Source organism: Protomyctophum parallelum, assembly GCF_964188405.1.
Source record: "Protomyctophum parallelum genome assembly, chromosome: 4".
Lineage (NCBI taxonomy): Eukaryota > Metazoa > Chordata > Actinopteri > Myctophiformes > Myctophidae > Protomyctophum > Protomyctophum parallelum.
Genome location: NC_139700.1, coordinates 22,021,240 through 22,039,390, shown reverse-complemented (window position 1 = coordinate 22,039,390; position 18,151 = coordinate 22,021,240). Strand labels below are relative to the sequence as shown.

The window sequence follows — 18,151 nt, the reverse complement described above, 5'->3', positions numbered from 1 at the left end:
GTCCTCCCTGATGAATGTGTTTATTGGCTACGTAATGAGAACCAGTTATGGTTGGTTAGTCAAATTATTCAACTTTATTAACCTTGGATGAAACTGGCTATATGCAGACCCAAACCACGGTGTAACATGCAAGGAGAGCGTTAACGCTGGAGGCCAAGAAGGGCTCAATAATGATTACAGCTCTAATATAATAGAAGTGAAGTGCTTTAAGAGAGGATGGGATACATATATGTGCTCAAAGGCTGTGTGAGTGAAATAAAATGAAAAGGGGGTAGCGCCGGGTTATTGTGTGTAGTCAAGTAGTTTATAGACCTATCGAGTTTACAGTCTGCAGATGATGAGGGGACAAAAGTTACATGAAGGGGGGGGGGGGGGGGGGGGGTTGATGGCTGTGATGAAAATAGCCCTCGCACTCTGGAGATGTACGACGTGTCTGTACGCACAAGCACACTGTGTGCGTGCGTGTCTAGAGAATATATATGGTACGTATATTTATACACGTGTATATTTGGCCTTGTGTGCTATAATGTGCATGGTTTTTCTGCTTGTGTGTGTGTGTGCGTGTGCTCGTGCACATGCGGTAACAGTGGTGGACTGAGGTACATGGGGTATAAAGCCACTACTCTCGTCCGGAACAGCTCTATACCTCTCTCTGTAATTACTGACCATACATTCCACTTTTGGGGGGGGGGGGGGGGGGGGGGGGGGTGACAACCCCCCTCCTCTAAAACTAATGGAAAGGAATTAGAAGGTGCTCCTGCAAAGCTGGGATGTTCTTTTGGGTCTGGAAATTCACAGCAGCCACTCGGAACAGGTGTACTCATCATTGAGACACTCAGGAGTTAGTGTTCTTGGGGTCTAGAGGGATAGAGCCTGTGGGGGTAGAATTGCAGGCCAAAACTGAGGTATCACTAGGCCCAATTTAGGAGAGATTTAGTTCACCTGTGTGGAAATGGTGGAATACTGCCCCAATCCACCTTAACAACTATTACTTTTGACACAAGGAGGGAAAAAAGAGTTGCCCTTCACCAGAAAAGGAACACAACAACCCATAGTCTATTTGGAGAATTTGGTTTAAAGAACAGCAGCTGATGAAAAAGGAAGCCAGAAGATCGTTTTCCCTGTTTCCCATGTTCATTCATATCTTTTCATAGCTCCCAGGGATATCACAGGTACCATATTTTTTGCATGCTGAAAGTAACAATCGTAATGATTTGAGAATATTATAACTTGACCATTATAAACTCATGTTACATACATGTTCAAGCCAATGGTGCCTTGAGGTGAATATGTGATATTTAGGCAGCTATGTCTGTTTATGGTGCGGAATGCTCCAAAACATGCTTACCCATAGGTCTTGCAATGATCCAAATTGACTTTCACTTTGCCCACATGTACTGGGCTTATTTTAGCTAAATGCCTCTTTGGATGCAGATCAAGTTAAAGAGAGAGAGTCGGCGGCCGCTCCGTTTGCCAAATAAACACGTTCCCTGACGAGGCTGGTAATGATCTCATTACGTTGAGCCAATACACCTGTGTACGACGGGGATCCAGGGAGGGTCGGTGGGGCGGGGAGGACAAACAAAGCGTGAAATCACTAAATCACACTCATTATTGGGGATATCAGGAGGGCCAGGATCCTAATGTACCATGAAGAGCATTCACTGCTTAATGGAGATTTTTCCCCCCCACCCATGTTTTACACAATACAGTAGAATACATTTTGAACAGTTTGTGGAACCTTTTTACTGTATATAAATATATATACTGTGTATATTTTTACTACAAAACACGTGTGATTTGATGGTTCGGTGAGGCTGGACTGTGCTGTGCGTTCACTTCTGCCAGATGTCTACACTCAGACTGGGGTTGACACTTGAAAGTGTAGAGAATTCTCCCTTTCTTTTTCTCAAATCTACTGTGTACGGACTTCGCCATTGTCTGACAGAGACAAAGAGCTTTGAGGACTGTTCCAGGCCCAACATTACAGCTACCGTACGGCCTACCGCGTGTTGTAAAACAGCTCATGGCGTCTGTCGATCCACCGGTGTGCAACAGAAACCCTGCAGTGACCTCTCGTCATGTTCCGGCGTCAGCGTGCGACGGTGAAACAGGCTCCCTTTTGTTGTACACCTGACCAGGAACCCATTTCAGCATGGCCCCTCTTTACCGGCAACACAGGCATGGGGGTGGGGGGAATGCCTCTGTACAGCAACGCCACTCTCGTTATTTCACAATTAATGTCAAGCCCTTGTTATTTGTCATTGGAAATACATGGCTTCGTCGCTGCTGTTGTTGTCGCTGCCATATTCTAATTTGTTCTCTATTATGGAAAACACTGGTGTCGATTAATTTCACTTTCATGGTTTGTACACACAACAAGTGAGCGTGAGAGAGTGCGAGGTGATGTTTACTAGGCAGCCAGTATTCTTGTTCAATTTACTGAGGATGAAATAATCACTGTTTAACTTATGGCGTTGTTTGGAATCCAGTTTATTTCTCTCTCCCTTTGTATAACTTTTGCTGTTTTGATGTGTAACATTTTAGAATGTGCTGCTGTAGGTATGTGTGTCTCGACAACACTGCAAAGGAGGATGATTGACCTCAATGTCTTTCGAGAATAAATAATGGTTTGAATGAATGAATGAATGTATCCTAGGGCAATACTATAACACACTTCCAAAACATTTTGGAGAGCAGGGCATTTCTTAAGTAGCATGTGTCAAACTATAGGGTGTTTCATGATTCTGAATCCATTGCAAGCATTCGATTTGTACAAAAACCACTCCTTTTTACATGAATTGGGCACATTTGGGCAAGTGGCTATATGGCCGAATTTAGCCCAAGGAGTATTTTCGTGCAAAATGAATGCTTGGAATGGATTCAGCATCATGAAAATCCCCTAGTTTGACATGTCACATGCTACTTAAAGTGTAATGATTCTTTTGGAATTTTGCCTTTTATATTGTTATAGTAGACACATTATGGACACAAAAAAGCTAGTGGTAAGCATTTTGTTTTGCAGATTTGCCACACATTTAGCTCATTTTCTCTATATGGTTTGTGTTTGTGTTGAGTTTGAATTTGTGTCTTGAAGGTAGCTACTCTACTGTGTGTGTGTGTGTGTTTGTGTGTGTGTGTGTGTGTGTGTGTGTGTGTGTGTGTGTGTGTGTGTGTGTGTGTGTGTGTGTGTGTGTGTGTGTGTGTGTGTGTGTGTGTGTGTGTGTGTGTGTGTGTGTGTGTGTGTGTGTGTGTACACTCAGCAGCTGAAACCGCTGATTTCTCAATCGTGTTGTTTTTTATTTTCATTTCCATTTCTCGCGAGCGAAACGATCTCTGCACACACAGCTGCAGTCCCCTCCATTACACCTAATAAGGTGTCATATAATTTAATTCCATGCTTCACTTGTCAGAAAGGGCTTCCCATCCCGCTCCAATTTTTGAGTTTTAATAGATATTACTCCTTAACACTCCCCTTCTCACAATTAGGCCTCCCAGTTCCGTTCCTTAATGAAAATCAGATTAAGACATATAATCTAATTACAGTTCATATTAATCCACCGTCTGATACACCCCCCGCCTGCTGTGCCGCCCGCCGCCTCAGACCCTCGTCGCCACAATCACTTAGCCGTATGCGTTGGTTTGTCAATCAGGGCACGACGCCCGCTCTGTGCGTCTGTGTATTGGCTCGCATGTGTTTGTACATATCTCTGCTGTCGGGGAGAAACCACCTAACTCCAAATCTTTTCGGGAAATGAATAAAACCGTATATATATTATATATTTAAAACAACGTGATACTGCCTCATCATAGTTGGTATTGTGACTTTATATATTGTCAATTACTTACATGAGATTGGGAGGTGTTTGTTTGTTTCCAATGGAGTTAAGAGGTTTTGACCGAATTGCTTTTTAATACTTTTCATTGGTTCAATATATATTTTTAACCAACACACAGACGTAAAGGGTGTTCAATAGCATCGATTTATGAAAGAAAATCAAAAACCTCAATAAATGTAGTTAGGTGGTTTCCTCCTGACAGCGACGATATTTGTTTTCTGGGTCTGTACTGTGTAAGAGTGCTTTTGAAACATTTTGACTGTGCTTCTGTGCCATTGTAGACTTAGCCCTATATCTTGTGTCACCCATTACCCCTTATCCCTAAACTTATTTGCCTTTTTTTTTTTTTGTCCCACGATTTTGTAACCCATTTTTCACCCCTGTGTCAATCATCCTGTGATGTGATCCTGGGCTCTACACACCCTCCGCCAACCTAGGGAGAGCAACGGACTTAACTCATACTTCCTTCATGCTTGAGTGTCCAAGTTGCTCCTTTACACCTGACAGGGGGGAGTTTCCCTGGTTGGACGTAGCGCGTGGAAGGAGCACGTTATTCCAACCAGTTCCTTTCCCCTCCATCAGGCGTCCCGGCTGGCCAGGGGGAGGCAGTTTAGAGACCAGGATTACTGCATGTTTTTGTGAGGGTACCTACCCTAGGGGACACGGGGAGAACATGCAAACTCCACACAGAAAGGCCCTTTCGCCAACCCCGCCTTCGGGTATGGGTACTGATGATGCGGAGGAGGAAACACGCCGCCAGCACCCACAGCGCCCCGAGCGGGAATCGAACCCAGGAACTTCTAGCTGTGAGGCGACAGCACTACCAACTGTGCCACCGTGCCCCCGTTTTAAACTATTTTGAAAAACATTTTAAAATAGTTCAAATAGACGATCTACAAGCTCACAACGTGTCAATGTAGATCAACTAGTTGAACTATTTTAACCTGTTTTTCAAAATGGTAAAAGTTTAGGGATAAGGGGTAAGGGGTGGCGCAAAATAGGGCCCTTACTGTTTTGCAAAACGTTTGAAGGATATAGTGAATGTCAGAGGAAATAAAAAAATATATAATGTGTGAGAAAAAAAAGAAGAATCCCATAAATTAATTCAACCTACGGGTTGAAATGACCCATTTAGAGTTGCAATTTAGAAATGAACTTCTCCCTCCATCTTCATTTTTTTGTCAGTTTTATCGTGACTTGTATGATTTGGATGGAGCCATGAAGTATAGTCTTGGACTGATAAATCCTGCTTCTATCAGAGGACCTCATTTGATGGGAGAAACGTCCTTATCGGAGGCCCTTTGATGTGCCTGTAATATCAACGCCAAGGTTCAGTCTGAACGAACGTCGTGGCGGCTAAGTTGTTCAACACTTGACTCCCCGTCTCCACAATGGCTGCTGTTTGCATAATTGATGCCGTCGTTGTATAATTACAAACACAATTAGTAACCAAGCTCAGTCAACCCATGCACACTGAGCGACACCTCCTGCACGCCTGTGGTCGGACGCCCAAACTTTATCTCGGAGGAGGAAGAAGGGGAACTTCTCCCAGCAACCACATTAATTCAATCAGCACCATCACTTCAGAGAGAAATGATTAAGTTTCTCCACAAGACCACTGGCTTCTTCCTCAATGAAAGAAATTGCATGGAAAATTGATGGGGATTGTAATCCACCCCCCGCCCCGATCCGACTGCCCTGAGAATCTCAAGAGTTATCTTAAAAAATAGCTTAATCTTGAAAGCGTTGTGCTCTTGCCATCTCTTTCCTCACCATGTCTTTGTCGGCCTATGTCTCTCCAACCCCTCCCCCCCAACTCTCACTTTCTCTTTCTGTCTCTCTCTCCACACTGCAGGCTTTGAGACGGCCAAGTCCTTCGCCCTCCACGGTGCGCACGTGATCCTGGCATGTCGGAATCTGTCCCGGGCCGGCAAGGCGGTCGGCCTCATACAGCAGGAGTGGGTAAGTGGCAGTGGAAACTATTGGCCAGGTGCTTGAAAAGCGCCTGGACTACATTTGCACCCACCTCTACTGACGACCGTAAAGACAACTTTGGTGGCGACTTTAGGGACAACATAGTCATGATGGGCTGCCTCCTAGCGACCTTACTAACGACCTACTCATGATTGGCTGCCTCCTAAGCCAATGACACTTCGGAAACGAAGAAAACAGGCGCTACAAGAGCTTGTTGCACCTAGCAGTTATGACTGAGTCATTCTTGTTCAATGAATTTCAACCAGCCCGGCTGACTCGCACAGCCATTATGTTTTGTTTCTGATCTACTTTGTGTTTGTATTGCTCGGTGTGAAGTGCGCTCTGGAAACGTATACTGAATACATGAACACAGACTTGCGCATAGTCCATATGTTCTGAAACTGCAAGCCTGCTATCCTCTCGGTGACAGAGGAAAAAAGTATGGAGGTCTAGTATTGAAGGGGGCGGGGGGTGCTATAGATTGGCGAGGGAGGGGAGGGACTGAGTATAGGGAGGGAGAGGGCATCTGATAATTACCTGAGATTATTGCTCTAATATCGCAGTGCTTGTGTGACGCGTCCCCCAGATTTACGAGTGTGGGAAAATAAACAAGTGAAATGTGGTTGCTGAAGCAGAAAGAATAAGCCATTAGCACTGGGTTGATTACAGAGATGGGGGGGACTTGAAGACGGAGGAGAGCTGAGTGCTCAGTGCAGATATGGAGAGAGGGAGGAAGAGAGAGAGAGAGACAAATGCCTTTGAGTAAGAGTAGGGCTGCGGTGTTTAAACTCCCCCAAGTCTCTAATTGAACTAAGCCCCGAGGCTGTCAGGGCTGCTCCGCAGTGTGAAATCCACTGTACAGATCTATTAATGCGGCCTCTTTGTCTAAATGAGCGAGGGGGAAAAGCTCTGATCTAAATGCCGGGATTTCATAGTCCCAATTGATTTTTCAGCCTTCCACGCGTGTTCCGCCCGTTGGAATTAACCGAGACGTTGTCGGGAAAACTGTTCATGTTTAGAACCGCTTAAAAAAATGAACTAATTCAGCGAGCCCGGGTGAGTGAATGACACTGTTTCCTGTAGTACAATGGCATGTGCATAATGATTTTCCCGTCGCAACCATCGAGCCATTAAAAAGTCCAAAGAGAGCGTCCTCCACAAAGTAAGACTTCCCCACGCACCACACCACATTTCCTTCATAAGGAATCCCCCTGCCTACACTACAGGTTAATGAATAAAAGTCACGATATCAGAATAAATCTTTAGAGCAAAATTCTCCCCCTCCGGCGACATTATTAATAGATTCGGGAGAAGAATAGCGGGGAGGATTAATCTTAAAGTTGATGGATGGACTCTCCTCTCGCTTCCCATGCTCCCCGCGCTAAGGTCATTTTGATAAGAGGCTATATTTTGGGGGGTCCGTCGTACAAAAGGTCATCATATCTACTTCCAGGTCGCTCGCAGAGTTCCGCCCCGGCTGCCAGGGAGCCGAGCTGCCGTCCCCGATACCGCGGGACGCCCCCTGACCTCTAACTACCTGCCTGCCGTTACTCACAATAGCCTCTTTTCTTTCACCCCCCCCCCCCTCTCTCTCTTGTTCTCTGTCTCTCCTGGTGCGTTCTTTCCCTGTGTGTAAGTGTACGTGCAGTGGCTCCAACATTCATAGCAGTGGTGAGGAGAGATGTAGTGGTTCTTCTGACAGTGGGGTATAATAGCAGGGTCACACACATTGCGGATAATGGGCAGGTCACAACGGCCACTGGCTGTTAAGGAAGAGCAGGGTCAGAGGGCACATCCTTCCCGGCCAATCATGCTCTGCTCTGCCAGGACCAGCATGCAGCTATGCTGTATCGACAGCACAATGTACTGCTGCACACTGCACAGCAGTGCTTAAAAAGAATTTGCTCAAACGTTACACAATGTCACATGGTGTGAGCTTCTGAGATCTTTTTGCACAAAAATAATAACAATTTGTGCAGATAATGACATGCAAAATAATTAATTCATTATGGGGGCGCCGATGGCCCAGTGATTAAGGTGATTAAGGTGCGTACCACATAGGCTCTGATGCCTGACAGCGTGGCCCAGGTTTGATTCCGAGCCCAGCGGCGGAAACATTTCTGCATGCATGCGTCACTCCCTGAATCTCTCCCCGTTTCCTGTCTCTCTACTGAAAGTCCTGTCGAATAAAACCAAACACAAAATAAAATAATGCTATGAATGTGTTGGCGCAAAATGCAAAGCTACACCTGGACTTGTCTCATCGGTGTGCATATACCGTTTGGGAAACACTACTTGTTGTACAGTGCAGGTTCCCAGAAGAGCGAGAGAGCAATCATTGTTCTCAGCTGATATGAATATCATATTAAATAACGTTGGGGTGAAGTAATCATGGATTTATTTCTCTATTGTTCTGGCTGTGTTTACGTTATACGTGGCTAGCATTATGGGGCCTCTGCTCCGCTCTTCATGGCAGGACTTCCTTCCAATAAGCCATTTTCTCTCTCCTGCTGCTCGCCAGCTATCCGTGGTCGCAGTGCAGCCCAATCGCCAGTGGTGGACAGTGACACCAGTAACTAATACTGTACTTAAGTACAATTTTGAGGTATTCGTACTTTACTCAAGTATTTGCCAGTACTTTTACTTCTACTCTACTACATCTCAGAGGCAAATATTGTGCTTTTTAGTTTTAATACACTAAATGTATTATTATATTATTTTGATTATTATTTAAAATCAATGCAATAACCACTTCAGCCATTTAAGCATTTCGATGTACAAGCTTGTGGACCTGCTATTTTCAAAAGATTTTTATACATTTGAAAACTTGAAATGAGACATTCTGCATAATACTTTTGGTACTTTAAGTACATTTCGATGCTAATACTTTTGTACTTTTACTCAAGTACTTTTTGAACGCAGTATTTCTATATTGCAGTATTGAAAATTGTGAGTACTTTTTCCACCGCTGCCAACCGCCAGCAGGCTCATTAGGGGAGTTTAGAGTATAGTGTAGAGGGGCTAACCACCGTTTACCTTCTGATTCATTAGGGGAGTTTAGAGTATAGTGTAGAGGGGCTAACCACCGTTTACCTTCTGATTCATTAGGGGAGTTTAGAGTATAGTGTAGAGGGGCTAACCACCGTTTACCTTCTGATTCATTAGGGGAGTTTAGAGTATAGTGTAGAGGGGCTAACCACCGTTTACCTTCTGATTCATTAGGGGAGTTTAGAGTATAGTGTAGAGGGGCTAACCACCGTTTACCTTCTGATTGTGTTTTACAATAGGGGAGTTTAGAGTATAGTGTAGAGGGGCTAACCACCGTTTACCTTCTGATTGTGTTTTACAATAAGCTCTGATGTGATGCCGGGGCCGTCTTTATAGGGTTCAAGGGGGGCTGCGTTTACAGGCTGTGAGGAAGCCACAGTAAAACTTAGAGGGGATTAACCAGCAGATGGATGCCCGGGGAAGAGGATGGCGGGAGAGAGATGACGGACGGGCGGAATGCAAAGACAGATGAGCGAAAGGAAAATAAGAGTTGATTGTGGTTGAAATGGCGGAAATGAAGGAGCAGTCCGACTTGGATGGGCTCGTATTATCATATGCGATCATTGCGATGGTTCCGTTTTTGTTTATTGCCCCCGAATAATGTTTCATTCCTTCTTGTACGGAATAGAATCCGACCTCCGTATTAATTTATCCATTTGTACGTAACTCTGAGAGTAGTTTTTTTTGAGAGAGTAGTCTAAAAATAGCCAGACAGTTGTCTGGCTATGTTTTGAAAATATCTTTAGGCCTAAGTTTTTCACCCATTTCTGCTAAGCAGCAAGCTATATATCCTATGCTTAGATGATTTATTTATATTAGGATGAATTTGCGCGACTGTAAAAACGAAATGGAAGTGAGGAGGAGGCTCCACTACCGCTTTATATTTTACTCATCATCAAAGCTTCCGTTGCTCAGTCCAGACTGTATGACGGAAGCATTTGAAAATTGCGAGAAGCAACAGTCTGGCCACGCGAGACTACTCTAAGAGTGAAGTGCACAAATGGAAAACAGACACATTGGTACGGCTCTCTGATGCTACGTTCTCTGCACCAAGCACCAGACACCACAGTCCCTCTCCTAGATCCATCGCCTATTCCTCTCACAGTATACCCAGGCAGCTTATAAGCTGCTGGTTAAAAACCAAAGCGGTGCCTGCGTGCCAGTGATTTGTTTTTCCTGATTGCCTCTAAAATTCTGCTTATCTTTGACTCTTGACGTCTCCCTCTGAGAGCTGTAATGGACTCCCCGGAGATGCAGCCCAGTGCTTGGTGGGCAGACCAAGGCCCTTGGCCCCCAGAGTAGAACAATGTACGCACACACACGTCTGGTATCTTGTATTATTATTATTATTATTATTATTTTTTACCCAAAATGCCCATTTCCCCTGCCACCCCCTCTCTACTACAACACATGCTAATAAGATCCTTTGTAAGGGCCTTAATTAGCAAGCTAGCCACTGATTGCCGTGTTTGTGATTGCTGCTGCTTGTGTGCGGGTGGGGGGGGGAGGAGGGTATTAATATGGTTGTGTGTATGTGTCAGGGAGGGGAGTACGGGGGGTGTATTAATATGAGCCACTGTGGAGAGCAGCTCTTGTCAGGGTCTGCTCTGGAACCAATTAGGCTAAAGCTCACTGTCCGCCGAGGCTGCCGGGGAGGAGAAAACAGCCTGCTGCTTGCAATGTCAAACAACAGCACATTAACACAGGCCAGAGAGACAGGGGGGCGAGACGGGCAGACCGAGACAGGGAAAGGAGCGGTCAGTCAGCGTGGCAGACAGACAGGTACTTAGCCTTGTCACACTAAGATACCGAGTGGTAACCAGATGCATGGTAGCCTCGGTACCCTGCAGGCTTTTTTTTGCGTTTTGCATTCGGCTCAAAAAGAACAGCCTGGGGAAACCCATTGGAAGATTTTGCATTGGAAGCCCACTTCCTTGTATTTCGCTAACCAATAACAGTGCAGAGGCGCGTCGCTCCAAATTTGATGATGTCATTGTTCTCAGCTGTTTTCTACCGGGGAGGGGAGGCTCAGATCGCCTGGAACCCCCCAAGGACCCCTGGGAGTCCTCGGACCCCAATTTGAGAAGCACCATTAATTGACTTTAGATGTCACTAGGTGGAGACGTCTGATTGTCTGGCTATGTGAGGCTAGGCTTAAGTGGTTGACATCCAATGGAAACATGGTTAATGTGTGCATATCCATCCACATGCATGCTATTGTTTGTGTGCTGTTACGGCATGCGTGCGTGCATGCGTCTGTTTGCCCAGTACATAACCTCCTGTGTCATTGTGACAGGCCCTGTAGCCCTCTGGCCGCCATGCCATGGCTCGCTCCTCCCAGCTGAGGCCAACAGGAAGTGACACGTATGAAATGCTGACCTGTTCGGTTGCAGACCCCCCCCCCCCCACACACACACACACACACACTCCAGAGGCCTCAGGATGCTGCGCTTTTTAGTCATTCTTCCTTTCTGTTGAACTCCTTCCGTACCCTGACTCTTAAGTTGACTCTTTAGTACCCCATGCAGTCTCTCTTTCACAAAGGGCCTCAGTAGGCCGTCACCTCCTCTGTTTGCCTGTTTATTCTCTCTTTCATTTTCTTTGTCCCTTTTCCCCCACATTGAGCAAGGAAATGGAGGTCCATTTCATATCCTAGGTCACTGAGCAGGACTCTTAACTCTGTCCTCTGCTACCAGAGAGGATAGCATAGATCACCGGTTAACGTTTTATTTAACGGAGTTTCAAGGCTTTGGGATTATTCTTATTCTTATGTTTTCCTCACCATTCCTCCTCTTTAGTGATGGTGTATTGGTTATTTCATAATGGAGCGCAGTCATCAAGTGCATATTTCTTATTTTGTTTGTTAAAATAAGTGTTAAATTGCTTTATGTTCTGATAGTAATCATTGCTATCAATGATCTGTGCAGCTGCAAACAGAAATCAGCATTTTACGGTTCGGGATATAAATTGTATCCAGTCAGGAGAGAGACGTCATACAGGATAAACCAGTGAAATTGGAAGTGATGACACAAAGAAATGAGCAGAGAAATTTGGAATCCGATCGCTATAAAATGGAACTCTCCTGATTGGCTGAAATTGGCAACCCATCTGACAATGTATTTCTGTTTATTAAAGAGCTGGAGAGACAGCAGTCCCGCCCCCCTTTCACGACGACGAGAGATCCAGAAGTGAATTCCCTGTTAATTTTCCTCATAGACGTTTCAAAAAGTATTTATATAAAGACGTTTATGTCGCGGACAAAGCCAACTCTGATCGTGACAAATCATGACAATAAACACAATGTTTTGGGCTGATCAAATCATTAGAAAGAAGAAAATAATTCAGGATAGAACACTTTTAGTTTTGTTTTCATTCTTACACATTTCACACTTACACTATACCTTTCTATGTTACCCTCTTGGAGTAAAGACAAGACACAACGACTGTAAATGTGAAGAAAAGGAGTTCACACACATACGCTATTTATTTAACTTTTAGAAGAAACAACACAAAACAGAAAGCACGCTCATGAGCGATGATGCGATAGGTATGACTCTCAATGCGGGGATGTTTTCTTTCCTAATAAAAACCAAGTAGGCAGTTTTTTATGTATGTGCTGCTGAGTGCTGACGCACCACTGCGTCGGTCGTCTCCAGGTGGATCGGAATAAATCCGCTGCAGATTGTTTGGCGTCGTCGAGGCTTCGCACTTAAGCAGTCCTAGAGCCCCTCTTTCCAGACCGTCCCCCCAGACTACACAGAATATACCCCCCCATTGTGCCCCACTGCCCCCCCACACAACCCCCAGTCTGAGGTAGTATATGATCAGAATCATTCTAGAGGGTGTGTTTGTTTTTGTCTCTACTTATTCCCAGGATGAGGTGCTGTGCAAATTGCTCTGTCTCCTCACATATTAGCAGCTTGCCTGAGACACGGGTCTCATCCCTATACTTTACATTTATTTTCTTGTTCCCTCCTTGGTTTTCTGGCTGTATAAACTTGGGAATACCATATTGTACATCCATCCGTTTGATGCCAAAGAGAGGGACGGATGGAATTGAGGGGGGCAATTGTGATATGTAAATTTGATGATACCGCCAACACCCCCCTCCTCCCCCCCACCTGTTTTCTTCTTCTTCTTCCATTCTATCTTCCACTGATTCCTCCAAAGAGCGACCACACACAACGCTTAGAGAACAACAGGGTTTACCCCTAATACACCACGGAGGATTTCTTTATATTACACAAGTGGAGTGTAATGCCGCTCATGGGATCATTAAAAGGTGCTTGGTATATTCCAGCGGTATACATTGTAAGTAGGATAAGAGTGTAAAAGTTGAATAACTGCCGCTTTCACTTCACTGTAGTAAGCATTTTGTGTGTGTGTGTGTGTGTGTGTGTGTGTGTGTGTGTGTGTGAGAGAGAGAGTGAGACTGTGTGATACGCTGTACTACGAGTACATGCATGTCTGTGCACGTGTGTATACAGTATACGCACACATTCACCCGCCACCCCCGTCCACATGTATTTAAATGCTTGATTATGCACTTTGCATAGCTTTGGGACACACATCACTCTTTCTTTTTTCGACTGCTAATAAAGTGACCAGGGAAATGGTAGGGGAGCCCTAAATGAATCCTTAAAGTGCCAGGCTTGCATTCCTTCCTCGTGTCCCACCTTCCTCTCCCTCTCTCTCACCTTTCTGCCTAGTTATTCTAGCCCGTAGTGAAACACTGAAACCCTCCCTCCGTCCGTCCGTCCGTCCATCCCCACGTCCGCTCTGGCCAGGTGCTACCGTCTGCCGTGGAGGAGGAAGAGGAGCAGGTACTCTGCGTGAAGAAGAAGGGGCCGTGAAGGAATAATTTTGAATAAATCACACAGTAGGCCGGGGTGACCATTTTCTGCCAAATAAGCATTTATTTATTCCCCCTTTTTGAACGTGCAAGCGTTGGGATGACGGGTCACTCGCCATGGGTCATGTTGGGAAGGGTTTAAAAAAGAAAACTATATATAACGATTTAAACGATGTCACCGCCACTGATGTCGGGGTTGGGGGTTGGTGGGGGGTCGGCTGGCTGTTGAGGAAAGGATACGCATGGGCGTGTGTCTCTTTGTTGTTTGAACCTGGTCTCATCCCTAACTCTCTCTCTCTCTCTCGCCTCTGAAGGAGGGCAGGCACGTCGCCGCTGGGGTGAAGGGCTCCTTATGATGAGAGAGGTGAGAGGTGGCTTGGATCTCTCTGTCTCTCACTCTGTCTTCCTTCTCTGCCCCCCCACCCCACTCACCCCTCCCTCTCTCTCTCTCTCTCTCTCTCTCTCTCTCTCTCTCTTTCTCTCTGCCAGGAGAGATTGTATTTATTGAGAGTCTGAGAAGTGCTGACCAGAGAGAGACAGAGCGAGAGAGAGAGACAAGTCCGGCCCACGCTGTAATAATGTTTTAAATCAGGAGATGAACCTGTCGTATTATGCTCCAGCCAAATAAGGCCCGGGCTTCTATCGGTGATGTCTGCCAAGCTAACGCAGTCTTCTTGTACAATGCGGAAGCCATCTGGCACCTGGCTGAGACATTTATCCCCCCTTTATTGCTTCGTCCAAAAGCTCCTCTACCGTCTTTAGCAGTGGTTCCAAATTAGCTTGCGGGGTCCGAGATGGCACCGCAATGATGGCGGGAGGAGACACCGCAGGCTAATTGGATGCAATTGTGCTTTTTGATGTCTCACTGAGATCTCCATGCTCTTTGTCGCTCCTTGACCCACCGAGAGTCTACTCCACACATCGGCATGGAAAAACACAACTACATACAGTACAGGGTCCTTGGGTGTGTGATTGTTACGTGTGCACATGTTGGTCTGTGCGTGCATGTATGTGTCTCAGTAAATTATACACATAAGAGACTTGGGTGGGGGGGAGAGACAGGAAGACTGTGCGCGCGCCAGCAAAGTCCCGTTGTCTATTTGTGTTTGGCGTGAGAGATAGGGGATTGTCCGGTAATGAACGGACTGGTGCGTCACAGCATGTCAGCAGCTGCCATGTCCAGGCAGGCAGAGGCACCCTGAGCACTCTCAAATTCAATGTCACCCTGATGACGAAGGGCAACAACGATGTCTATATACAGACGATGAAGCACATGTTTCCAAAGGAAATGGTGTGAAATGATTCCGTCAGCACTGGGAACATGACAAGAAAGGATTTGTATTTGTTTTCCTTTCTTTTTTTTTAAATCAACTTTTTATTTATTTATTTTTGTTCTGTGCTATAGAGATTTTTTGCTTATATAGCTGTTAAGTCTTCTAAGCCTTGTCCTGTATTCATATGATACTCACTGCAGTCGGCTCTAGTGGAATGGGATATCAGCAAACCACTTCAGGCATCCAAACAATCCTGCCCCGGGCACAGCTATCATTAGATTCCGGGAAGCTGTGTGTGTGTGTGTGTGTGTGTGTGTGTGTGTTGTGTTGTTTGCATGTGCTTTGACACAGAGTTAACACTGGTTTACAGCTTAATCAGTCTGTGTAACTGAATGCATATTTATCAGAGAGTAAATTCATGCTCAAAGAATCAGACGAAAAGACCATACATCATCATCAAATGCACAAACGCACGCACGCACACACACACACACGCACACGCACACGCACACACACACACACGGATCCACATTTCATTAGAGAGGCAGATTCAGGCAGCAGTAGATTAAAAACAACGTGTATTTTTACAGGTCCATAAATCACACGCGGGACAAGGGGGATTCATTTAGCCAACACCGGGGTTATGGCGTAGTTGGCCTCACGTGACTAATGTCTAACTGCGATACTTTGATACACTGCCTTTTTATTAGATTCATTCTCTCCTGGCCCATATCGAAGACGATTATCTCCCAGTGCACGTCGTTTGACTTGCAGAGCAGCTCGGGTGTTCATTTCAGAACTAACATTTCAATGATGAAATGACCACTATGTCTTGCAAAGTGATCAGTATTTTTACATGGCCTGGAGCAACTACGACTGTATGTTGTCTGCTTGTGTTTCTATAGCCAAGTGTTGTGAGACAGGTGTTGGGTGTTGTGAGACAGGTGTTGGGTGCAACTCACCCTGTGTCGTCCACATTATGATCTGCAGGGTCTCATATTTAACTATGAGACCCTGCAGATCATGTCTGTGTGTCTGTCTGTCTGTGTGTCTGTCTGTCCCGCTGTGACACCACCCACCCGCCACCAGAGGGCGCAGCTGTAGCACACACACACACACACACACACACACACACACACACACACACACACACACACACACACACACACACACACACACACACACACACACACACACACACACACACACACACGCGCACACAAACAACCACACACACACACACACAGTAGAAAACTTATTATTTAAAAATTATTAACTAAAAAGAAAGAAAAAAGTACGTAATTTATTCTAATTGTTGTTATTGCAATTTACGAGCTGCGTTCGCTTCCCGCGTTTGTGCGTCTTACTTGTGTAAGCAATGCAGCTGCAGCCAATACAATTAATTATGAATGGCTAAGATTTAGTCGTGCTTTGGATCTTCCGGTGGCCGAGTGGTTTGTGTGCATACCATATATTACACACACAGGCACCGATGCCTGGCCGCGAGGCGCGAGGCCACGGTAATGCTTACATTTCAGTGTGCTAATGTTTTTCCCTTCTGTAGTTTTCAATCTGTACAGAAAAACAAATGACAAAATAACTCCAGGGTTTCATGCCCCTTTAATCCTGGACGGGAACCCCTTTTGGGGTTCTAGTATACTATGTACAGTATTAAAAAAAAAACTTATTTTTTATGCTGCTATATAAATATTTTGAGTTTTACAGACAACTTTAGAAGGCGTTTTTAGAATCGGTCTCAGTCCAAAATGTGTGAATAATCTTGTTCCACTAATTTGATATTGTTTCTTGATTATTTCCCCCCTTTTGTGTCGTTCCATTGTAAATGCTCAGTTATGTTGTTTACTCCCTTTATTCAGCAGATTGAGAGCCTGCTTAGTGGACAGAGAGAAGGGCTGTTAAATCTGTTATTGCTGTTTGGTATGTTGAAAACAGAGTCTGGTCCTTTTTAATGGAGTGTGAAGCACTCCCATAAAATGTTGTGCTGATCGTTGAGGTTGGTGGCCTCAAATGCAACCGCTCGCTCACACAGTATGCGTGCACCAGTACAAACTGGTGCACGGCTGCACTCTCTCTCTCTCTCTCTCTCTCTCTCTCCTCTCACTATATATATATATATATATATATATATATATATACATACAGTATATTCCATGCACCAGAATGGTACCTCCCAGTCCCGGCAGAGTAGTTCAGGAGGAATGGATTGTGTGGCCCTGGTTTTTCCCTAATGGGACTTATCGAGGGTAGCTACTGGGACGTAAGTCGGGACTTGATCACCCCGGCTGGGTCACCTGAGTGAGGGGTATGATGTTGGGAGACCCGAAACCCCGATGACCTTGGGATACATCACTGAGGATACGTCCCAGGTGCATCCATTTATGTATTTATTTTGTTATATATTTTTAATATATATATATATATATATATATATATATATACTAGAATTTTGCGGCCGCTCATCCCAGAGTTACGTTGCCGCGCACTATTGGAAGAAGGAAATTGCGGGAGTTGACTCCACATGTAGTAACGGATGGGTTATTAGTTATTATTATGTGTCCTTATTAATGTAGTGTAGTGTAGTCAACACGTTATGGCTCATACACACTGCCCGGTATTTGCTCCGATTATGCTGTCGGGGAGCATTTTTGCCGCTGGCCGACAAAACCGCTGATCTGACGTTAAGCGGTGCCCAAAAGGTAGATCAGGATCTACCAGTATAGATCACAAAGGCTTTGCAGTTAGACCACATGACATGGCCCTAAAAATATATATAATTTTAATATAAAAAACGATTTTTCTATCTGCCGCTTGAGATGACCTGAGATGACTTGATTGATTGACATCAAAAAGGGCCTGTCAGCTCAAACACACAATGCAATACTTGTTGTTGCGTACAATCATCAGTAGCAAAGTCAAATACCAAAAATAAAAACCCTACCATTTCCATTTCCCCCCCTCTATTTCCCATTCCATGTGCGTTTGTCTTATAGTTCTCTGGCCTCTGTACTACTGTCCATTTATTGTATTACACAGTGGGTGAAAGAAACACACCCCTTAAGACTAAACCCCACCCATCAGAGGTGTGGCGTCCAGAGGTACCTTTGACATGACTGTGTGTGTGTGTGTGTGTGTGTGTGTGTGTG

General features: G+C 45.1%; 1 protein-coding gene across 1 annotated transcript in view; it reads left to right on the top strand.

Moving 5' to 3' along the window:
• wwox (WW domain containing oxidoreductase) overlaps positions 1 to 18,151 on the top strand; it is a 219,801-nt gene that overhangs the window by 13,616 nt on the left and 188,034 nt on the right. The window contains exon 5 of the mRNA XM_083762371.1: positions 5,695 to 5,801. Coding sequence (XP_083618497.1) covers positions 5,695 to 5,801 — 107 coding nt within the window. The remainder of the gene's footprint in view (positions 1 to 5,694; positions 5,802 to 18,151) is intronic.